General features: G+C 38.3%; 1 protein-coding gene across 1 annotated transcript in view; it reads left to right on the top strand.

Moving 5' to 3' along the window:
- The first annotated feature begins 598 nt into the window (after positions 1-598).
- The window catches only part of LOC112466326 (sterile alpha and TIR motif-containing protein 1), a 45,876-nt gene continuing 35,344 nt past the window's right edge, over positions 599-11,130 (top strand). Inside the window, 1 exon segment of the mRNA XM_025034388.1 lies at positions 599-825. Within this exon segment, the coding sequence (XP_024890156.1) occupies positions 733-825 (93 nt within the window). The 5' untranslated portion in view covers positions 599-732.

The following is an 11,130-nucleotide window of genomic DNA, read 5'->3' as shown; positions in this document are numbered from 1 at the left end:
TGCTCGAATCGGGCTAAATCGATAACGCGATCTGTGAGACATCTTATCGTCGTTCGCTCCGTCGCATCAACAAATTATAGCGCGCAGAGAGATATCTTCGTGAAAGATCATTCTATATGTTGATCTTGTGTGTCGTGGGAAAACTTGCCTGACCTCGTTTCTCTGCGTCAATGCCATCTGATATTTATAGAATGCTACGGGATAAATTGTCGACTAATTTATATATCCCATTACTCAAAATTAAGACAGAATTGAGACAGTCATTTGATACTAATTTCGTTCTATATTTGAAATAGATTTACGTGATGGATTTATACTTCACCTCCTTTCTTAATCTCTTATTTTACGTACTTGTTTTTTCCATTCCATTTTTCGTTCTTGTCTTTATTACACTATAGTGTTATTCGAATTATTTCATTTTACTTCGCATCTCTCTTTTTATTCTGTCTCACCTTCCTTTATTTTCTTCCATAATTTTTATTTTATCTTGTCTTATGTCATACTTTTTAATTTAATAACTGGATAAAGAGATAATCGGTCGCGATTAAGTGAAGTTTGATAGCGGACAAAGTGTCTATATAAATAAATTCATTCACAGGCTCGATAAGAGTGAACGTCAATAATCGTGAGTGTCCGCGCGAGGACATTGAGTGTGCGCTGTAAACTTTCTTCTCGGGTGTTTGAATTCCGTACAGAGAGAATTGAGAGTGTTCGCAGTGGATGGTTTCATGAATGAGCGTCGACAAAGGATTGAGCATGCTACACAAGCATGGAGGCAAGCCGCACGGCGTTGCGTATAAAGGCAGAGGCATTTTTCTAAAATCCGTAAGTCGTCAGAAACGTAAGCTTACTTGTATCTCGCTTTTACTATCCGACATTTACTTGTTGAGATTTTTTTCAAGCGACGGCTATCGAGCTTTACGACGGACATCTTACCTTCCTCTCCTGTCCAAAATAAGAAGTCGAAGAGTGAGAAATATCACTCAAAACGAGAATGAAGTGCGAGTGTAACAAAAAGTGAATATTGAGTCTGTGCACTTCGAGTCATTCGCCAAGGAGTAAAATTGCGCTCTATAAATTGGAGTGAAAAATCGCACTCCATTTGAGTGAAAGGGCACTCTTTTCGAGTGCAGTAAATCCAGTGTTCATAGAAGTGAATTATGTCACTCTACAATGTTGTTAGATTCATTTATCAGTCGATCTTTAATAAATTGTGATTCACTATAGCCTTTGAGTGAGATCGTGTCACTCCGGTAGAGTAGCGGCTTTAAAAATTTGAGTGACAAATTTACTCTTACCTTATGACTGCCCGCATTTGCTCCAAATTAGAGCGACAACCCTCTCTTTTGGAGTGACTATCGCAATCACTCTAATTATATTAGTGGCGAAAGCACTCAATGAGATTTAGAGAGTCAATTTCTCAAACCTCGATATTTTTGTCGAGCGTAGCCGCCGGTGCAGTTTACGGTCTAATCGCGTAACGTAACGTTGTCGCGGGTCACGAACGTGATTCGCGTGCCTCGTAATACATCTGTCGAGCGATCGGCGGGCGCGTCACACGTCACGAACCGTTACGACGAGAGAAAGACGATGTGACATCATCGTGCTAAAACGACGGACGTGTCACACGCCCGGCGATGTATCGACTTCTCCGGGAGTTCGATCCCCCGGTAGTTACTTACGGCCGGGCCGCCGCGACACGTGCGCGCGCCGGACACGTGAACTCGCGCGAAGCGTGCGAGACCGGGTCAGGTCCTTTCCGCGCGCGCGCGCGACGATGACTAATCGTGTTGTTGATTGTTGTGATGACTGCCGGCTTCTCGCGTTCGCAATCGCGAATCGAGTTCAGGATCGCGTCGATATATATCCGATATTCGCAATTCGGCCGTTGCGCGTTGCCATTTTTTGTATCTCGAATTAAACGCGGACGCATATATACCTTTCAGAAGGTTCAAAGAGCGAAAGGGATGGAGGAAATGCTATCAAAACAGGCAGATGTTCTGTTCATTTATGAATAATCTCGCGTTTCACAGATCGCAAATGGAAACGAAAAGATTGCTATTTTTTTTGCAAACAAATCCGGCAGGTGATTACGATAGAAGTACTTAATAATGTCGTTATTTTTACCAATGAGTCTTATTATTAATCATTATGAGGACCCTAGGAGTTTTAAATTTCGATGAATAAATTGAGAGAAGAGATGACTCAATGCATTCGTATAACGATTTGATTGATGAAACGTCTTCTGCTATGACAAACATGCGTAATGAAAATGTACAAGGTATTGAGGAATTCCATGACCTAAAAAATCGAAATAAATTTTTGTTACGGTAGGGGATACCGGGGCTCGTTGGCACAAGAGGCAAGTTGGCAATGCGTTCCGTTTATGTATTTATAGCGAAAAAAACCATGAAAAAGTTATCACAAAATATCTCTTATATGACATAGGTACTTTTCTCAAAGTTTTATTTTAATCAAACAAGTATTACAATAGAAAAAGAGAAAACTCTGATTCAAGAGGTGGCAATTTTCGAGCGTTTCAAAATATCGTATTAATGTTCTTCAGCTTGAAAAGTAAATCAAAGTGACGTATCATTAGTTAAAAGAAAAGTTTCTGTTACTATACGACATGTTATTTTGACTAACAACAGTAATTTATTGTAATAAAACGACTGAAATAAAACGTATGTAAGGATGGGGTATATTGGCTCATATCAAGACACGCTTAGCTTGACTTGTTGTTGCCGCACGCGTGAGACCTGATGTTTGAGCATGTGATTTGCTACCAACAATGCTGATAGAAGCTAGATATATATTTATATTAATATTTTTATGTTGAAGAAAGCTACATCTAAAATAGTTTACAATTGTTTTTCTGCAACAGCATTTTGCTATTCGATCATTACAAAATAACTTTAAAAAATACAATCTTTATCAAGAAGTACATATCTGTTACCCGTTTTGTGTTTCTATTACGTTTTCATTAATTTAACATAGACTATTGTCGCATAGCCAACTTACCCCACTATCGGGGCAAGTTGGGTGCAATGCAGCATGTTCGTATTTCACTTATTACCAAGAAACTATATAGTATACAGGAGCGTTCCTGGCATGAAAATGTAGAGAAAGGTTTTCTCTATCATATTAGTACTGTTTAATCATGATAATTAGTTGTATAAAAACTCAAATGCCGAAATTGTGAAAACGGTGCCAACGAGCCGCGGTCTCCCCTATGCTTCAAAGTTGATGTCGATAAATAATCAGTTTTATTATTTCTTGTTTCGCACTTTGTTAAATTACGTGGCAAATTATTGCTTCTTGTCATCTCTCTAAAATGTTTATAAAAAATATTTTATATTATTAAAAAATTATATATATATATATATATATATATGATATATATATATGTATACTAGCATGCCCCGCCGGGCTTCGCCCCGGAGAACATGTGTATTAAGACACGCAAATAGTCTCTCTCTCTCTCTCTCTCTCACACACACACACCCCTCCCCCTTGTAAATGCATTTTTTTAAGCCAGTTTCCAAAAAGATCGGTAATGAAAAATTATACACTTCTTTAACATTCAATCAAATATTTCCCCAAAAATTAGAAAAATTTTTGATACCGATTTCCAAAAAGATAATTGTTAACGTATATTTACATTTTACGCCAATAGATTTCCACATTACTCTTGAGGTACTATTTTGAATGCGGTTTTTTTTTTAGTGGTTTCGATATAATTTTTTGAAATTCAATCAATTATTTCCCAAAAAATTGGAAAAATTAAAAAACCGGCATCCAAAAATATCGGTAACAAAAAATTATACACTTTATAGCACTCCCCGGAAAATTCTACCCCTGTTTGATCTATAATTCTTTGAGATTCAGTCTTTCCTGAAAAATTAAAAAAATTAGAAAAAACGGTTTTCAGGAAATTGGTAACAAAAAACTATATACATAGTGGCACTCTCCGGAAAATTCTACTCCCATTTTATATACTTTTGGTAAAAATTTGGTTTAGGTGTTTGGGCTGGGCGTTGATGAGTGAGTGAGTGAGTCAGTCAGTCAGGACATCTTCCTTTATATATATAGATGTATATATATATATATATAATTCCGATACAGAAAAATAACAATCTTTACCTTCATTATTTAAAGTAAAGCAGAAACAAGTCACAATTTTATATGGTCCAGCATCTTTGATACGCGTTGTCGCGTATCAAATGTTAAGAATTAAATAGCCTAACATTTTCAAAAATTATTTTCAAAATTTTTTCTAGCACGGTTTAGCACAGTTCTTCGCATTTTAGATGCTATGTAAATACATTTCTTTTCAGAAAGGACAGAAATGTTTGAAGAAGGAAAGACGTATAAATGTTACAGATTCACAATCAGGATTCGAGAAATAATATTTTTGTACATTTCGTAACGCGCGTTTTACAATGCACTTAACACGCACTCCCGCGTTTCCCGAAGCGTCGATGTCGTTTGGACGCCGCGGCGTCGCGACACGATATAAACCGATTCGCGAAGAGTCTCTCGAACGGGTTGATGTATACATACACCTCTCGGTAGCGAATCATCTCGGCCTCCATTTCTGTCCTTCTTGGAATAGAATTCGGCTCTTCACGAGCTTCCTACCTTTGCAAATCGCTTTCTCGGATATGCGTTTGTCGCGCGATAAATCCAGCCCTTATATTATATGTTTCTTATGCAATCAAAACGTTGCATAATATCGCGTATTAGAAAAAAATTGCATTATTGTTCTAAAAAAATCTATTTCTTTAATAACTTTTTTTACAATTTTATACCAATACATTTTTCGATATTACCATCTATTTAATTATTCTCATTGCAGCAATTAATATCGGATTTATTTAATCCAATTTATTTATTTATTCTACAACGAATATTTTTTGTTTATACCGTGTGTATAATTTTTATATATTTTTATTGTTAGTCGTTTATTACGTGAGCGCTGACAATAGCGCTGATAATGCTACGCTTATCGCATGCCGCGATATCTGACCCGATTAAATCGCACGTGCCTTATTTCACAGCGCGGAAATGCCAGGAAATTCCAGGTGTATAATAATAAATATATCGGCAGGCTATTTTTAGCCGCGACGCATTCATCTATTCGTTGAAATTACCTTATCGATAACGGTGAATTTAATCGAGCAGTTATGCATGTTTCATTCTTTGCGAATGTACGATTGTATCATCGATATTTCGGCGGAATATCAAGTAATTAGTCACTCCCCTTGCTTGACTCATCGGGTTATCTGAAAGAATTTTTTTTTCGTGTGCATCAACCTCCAATTATCTGCCAATTGCATCAATGAAATCTTCACGTCTGTTCGCATTCCTTCAATTGTCTATTGGGGGAGAGGCATTTATTTGCGTAATAGACATCAAGGAGATGACATAAGACTTTGAATGGTTCTTGAAAATATATTTGCGATGTTATATAAAAGACTTAATGAAGAGATAAGGGATAATTATAATACAAAGAGATTTTAGAGATGGCTGAATAATTTTGGAGATAGATTTTTATAATATGCTATCTATGCATATTACCTGATTGATTTTTATTCGATCGAATCTTTATCATTTCTTATTTTTAGACATGACTGATAAGAAAGAAATTGAATTTTATCTTTGACTTGAAGGGGGAAGGAGCGAAATAAAACGATCAACAATGACGGATGAATACCTTTTTTTATTAATAGAAATAGTACAGAGTGACAAATCAACAGAAAATAAAAGACAACTAATAATGTAATTATTATTCGAATCTCACCTTTATTGTAACATATTATAATTGCATAATGATATGTAACTCGTGCATTCTTACAATTAGACGTATGCGCGACAAATAGATTTTAAATTAAAAAGAAATGAAATTAACGTAAAAACTAAATAAATCAGTGACATTGGAGAAACGGACTCTTTAATTTGCTCCAGAACCGAAAACCCGAAACTCTCGTTTTCAAGGCGACGCGTGGACGTCACGAAATCGCGTCCAGAAATCGCTGCCGTTGGTATAGTTGTACCAGCTGGCCTCCTTTATACCTCGCATAACCGATGGAACGTGTGCATGGAAACGCTTGCGTTCCTGCTTGCGTCCTGGTCACACAAGGCGCCTTTGTTCAAGACATCAAGACGCTGCAAGTATAATGTATCGGTGAATTTTTACGAATATAACGTCAAAGAATGAGTACTTACCTAATACTTTCGACTTTGGAAAATCGACAGTTATTAGTCCGGAAATCAAGGAGGCTTGAAATACAAACAATGTCTAACTCTCTGTTTAATTATTTTATTATATATATTTTTTTATTGAATGAAACTGTATAATATTTATTAGGTATAAAAATTGTATAACATCTGTTAACCGATACAGATAAATTTACCATAATTAATAGAATATCGCACATTTTATTTTACATAAAATTAAATCCATAATTAAGATTGATTACTTAAAAGTATGTTTATACTTATGTTAAATTTATTTATTACTCATTAGTCATAACATTAAACAGTTTTAAAGATTGCAATTTTTTGGAATTGGTAACGGGAAATCTAGCGCGGCAGTTTTACACAGAAAAATATAGGAAGAAAATATCGTCGTCTTTTTCAGAGATTTTTCAGAAATCTTCCAGAAAGCCTCGCATTCCGACACAGTATAGCGTTATAAAGTAGAACGTGCGAAAGAACTGGACACTGCCACGAAAGGTTAATCCGATATATAGATAGTATAACGAATCTTACCGGTCTTAAGGTCCATTTCACAGCTGGATGCTGCTGCAAAACCGATAATCCGCCGAACAAATAATCTTGTACGAATTTATCTTATATAAAATCGCAAAGAACCAACCTTCTTTCGCTCCAAATTTTTCATTGATAAACCAAACTTACTTTACATTTCAAATTTTTCACATATATATTTATTTATTTACAAGCAATTTATAATATTAATATTAATTTATTCTTGACGATTTAATTATTCTTGCAAACTATAGAAATCGAAGTATTTTTTTTTTTTAAGACATTGCCCGGATTTTTCCGATCAATTTATCATTTGGACGGGATTTATTTAAGCCGGGGAAGGATTAAGGAGATCCGTTGTGAACGCGTCTTCATATATGATACCAACGATGTCGTCTTCGAATCGGTTCTTTGTGTCTGGCGAAAGGCAAAACGCCTACAGCTGTCTGCCAATGTGCTTTTTCAGCGATAGCGGGGCTCTCGATTGCCCCGAGGTATACGTAGAATGTATACGAAGAAATCGATTCTCGTGATATTCTACGCTGTATTCGTTGCTCCGTGTTTTCCTCCATTGTCAGAAGTTTATTTTAACATTGAAGTCTCGTTACTCGGAAGAGTCAGATTCTGATAAAGAACTTCAATACTTCGTTTAAAACGAAACTAGATTATCATGAAAGTTGAATTATCATATAACAGTGTTAATTTAAATTAAAATTAATGTTCAAAGAAACAAAATTAAAAGTAATAATTATAATTGTAATATAATTTTGTCTAATTTTATATGATTTTTATTTTAAAAGATGAGATAAAGGAGAAACATTTAGATAAATTCTATTTTTTTTTAAATATTATTTTATATACATATTATATTAATATTTGGTTATTACTTTTAATTAATATAATTTTTCATGAATATATTTGAATGAATATGTAATAGTAAAATTCAACTATTTTTATTTTATTCAATATGTATTCTTTAAACTCTGGATCTTTAAACTCTAAAATTCTTCGTATGCACAGTCACTCTTCGAATATTGAGGATCTTTTCGGCTAATGAGATGGCTAATCTCTAGCAGGAGCGCGAGCAATATCGCAGCAAAGCGGTCTGTTCTAAATTGTTACTGCTGCCGACACAGGAAAAAGCCACTCGCGAATGCTATTTACGGCCGCCGTAAATCAAACGGCGCCGAAGAGCGCGTGGCCGCCGCCTCAACGCGACGTGACGCGACGCAACGAGAGGCGCGAAATATATATCCACGTACGCGCGCGCGGTTTGCTAACCCATCTTCTCTCACACCCGCATATTCATTCGACGAGCCCGGCAGTGTCAGAATCGTCGCACCCTGGAACTTCGAGAAGGGGCTCTTGACATTCCGAGACGTCGAAATCGAAGCCCCAACTCTCCGAATCTCCCCGATCGGAATTGGAAATGATATTCCGAGGTTGAGTTCTATTATAATATATTTTTTCGATCATAATTTGCGAGATTATATTAATTAAAAATATTAACGATGATATGTCAAACTTTGTATTGCTAATTAGCTAATTTCATCGATCTTGAGTTTGGTTTTTATCAATAGGTACTTATAATTATATTGATAAAAACTCAAGATCGATGAAATTGTAATAATACAAATATTCGCAAAAATGATTTTAATTAAATTTAATTAAAATAAACTTAAATGAAATAATATTAGTTAAGTTAAGTGAATGTTAACTTCATATAAAACAACGCAAACGTCGAGGCGACCAGCCTCCAGGACACCAGGGTACCGAGGACACCCGGTATACTTTCGCCGAAATTCCGCGACTGCGAGTTTCCTCACGCACCTCGCTGGACTGCATTCCGCTCTTTGTGTCCCTCTTTTCTCACAGACAGTGCAAAGCTTCTTTCTTTCGCAGTCGATGCTGATTTACGTCGGTCGACTCTAAGTGGTTTCCGCAAGGATACCCCGACAAAGTGACTCCGAATGATTACTCCGTTCCGGAGAAGCAAGGAGATAAGGAGAATTTCCTTCTGAGTTCTTGAGCTCCGCGAGATTCTGAAATCTCGTTCGAATCCACCAAAGTTCTTATTGTTCTGTGGTATAATATTAGAAAATTTGAAAATAAAAGTTTTTGAAGAACTCTGTATAGCGCGCGGCACAAAGGTCTCAAGGAGAGCTATTTGTATTTGATATCTTGGAGAACCTGGCCTGAATTCTTTGGCCCGTGCTTCATGCCCTGCCCCGAACTGGAGAGATAAGGTAGACCCGGCATTCCTTCTGATTATAAATCAGTCAAGGGCTGTCACGCGTGTACGTGTCTTATTGAAAAATTTCCAAGTCATCTACAACCTTATCTGTATCTCGATTCGAGAAACACGCTGGGGTGCATAGATTAAAATATGATAATCTTAATTAACGCGCGATCCTCATTTCTGATATGATATGATATCAATGATAGGCGGCGCGGAAAAGTGAATGAAACGGCAGATTCTCCCGACGACTGCTCTCTCGTAAACTTTCTATCACAAGTGGCTCGCTGTAAAGTACTTTGACAGATGCACTTTTGACCGAGGAAAGAAAGAGAGAGAGAGAGAGAGAGAGAGAGAGAGAGAGAGAGAGAGAGAGTGAGACGGAGAAACACGAGCTTCTTATATAACATCGCAACGAGAGACGACGCTGACAAAAAGCGTCGTCTCTTTACTGTCGTCGTTTCTTGGAATTGAGTCCATTTATCGCTGTCCCACTTGCTGGGGTTATGCTCTTAATCGAGATCGAAAAATCTATTGTTTTTCCGGTACGTGAGCTTCCCGGAATCAATTAGAACGTATCCTTAACCCTCTCGATGTCACTATTTTTCATTTTAATTTCTTCGAACGCGCGCAGAAAACTTTTATTGGTCTCGCTCACTTCTCTTGTGTTGATCTCTAATCACCCTAATCTCTGATTAGTCTTATCATTCTTACGTTCAGCGGAAGAAAACTTATCTATCTTTTTATCTATATTTCATTTATTCATCATCACCAGCCTGCCTCATCCACTGCTGGACACAGACCTCTCTTTTAACAATTGCATTGTTTTTAGAGGTTTTTAGCCATTTTCCTATCACGCTGGCCATTGCGAGTTGATAGGGGTAAGATTGAGGTGGTATCTCATAGCGATCGTCGGCCATGAGTGGACCCACTGCTTAACGTCTCTTCCGAAAGACGGAGCCCAGTTTTCCATCTAGGGTTACATCTCTGTCCGCTAGATGAAGAGAGCGGCGTTTTTACTGGAACAATTTCCAATGGCTTAGCGGGATTCGAACCAGGTTCCCCGAATTACGAATCTGGCGCTTTATACTTACTAGATCGGCCGCTCCGCATTTCATTTATTAACTATATATTTTTATCATATATATCCTTTTCTCATTAATGTATCTTTTTCTGAATTAATGTTCATTGGCAGCGAGGTTTTACTACTCTCTAAAAGTCGAAGATTGAAATATCACTCAAAACGAGTGAGATGCAAGTGTAACGAACAGTGAAAATTGAGCCTGTGCACTTCACTTTAAAGTAACTATCGCAATCACTATAATATATTAGTAGCGGAACCATTCTGTGAAATTTAGAGAGTATTTAAGCTGTTTAGCCTCCTCCGAATTTAATCAGCCAGTTTCATCGCGCCTATCTACTCGAGATCTATCAAATTTCATTGCTCCATGCACCCAATCGAGATCTATTAAATCCCTTTTCGACCCAATTATTTAACTCGGAGCGTTCCGGACGCGGACGATAAGCGAAAGTGGCGTCACGGCGGAACTTGCCCCGCCATTCCATTTAAATCTCCGTAATACTCCATTTAAATCCCGCGTCCCTTTAACTCGCCGGCGCGATCACGTGCGCGCGCGGTTCGTAAGTTCGCGGCGGCGCGGCGCGGCGGCGTCACGTGACGCACGTGACGCGGTGCCACGTGACTGGCGTGTCGCTATCGTACACCGCCCCGACCGCCCGCGCCGCCACCTTTCCATGGTCTCATCACTGACATCACTGTGCGACGTGCGAGTGTGCGACTAGTGCGAGCGCGACCGGGCGCGCGCGATGTTCGTCGATCGTGGGATTCGTGCCGTTGCTCCTTGTGCCAATCGCCGCCTTCGCAGCCGGCACGCCGAAACGCGACGTACTATCCGTCCGCGTGACCTCGGTTCTTTTCGCTCGTCGTAAGCGCGCGACGACGCAGCCTGCTCGTCCTCGGGAACACCTCTCCTCGAACACATCTCTCGCCGCCGCGTGGACGCGTGGGCTACGTGGCGATCGGACGCCAGCCAAGTGTCAGCTGGGTGCGCACTCCTCTCTCTCTCTCTCTCTCTCTCTCTCTCTCTCTCTCTCTCTCTCTC

This window comes from Temnothorax curvispinosus, unplaced genomic scaffold, assembly GCF_003070985.1.
Source record: "Temnothorax curvispinosus isolate PA1 unplaced genomic scaffold, ASM307098v1 QBEX01016041.1, whole genome shotgun sequence".
NCBI lineage: Eukaryota > Metazoa > Arthropoda > Insecta > Hymenoptera > Formicidae > Temnothorax > Temnothorax curvispinosus.
The sequence above is the reverse complement of the archived record's forward strand: the minus strand, read 5'-3'. Positions and strand labels throughout refer to the sequence as shown.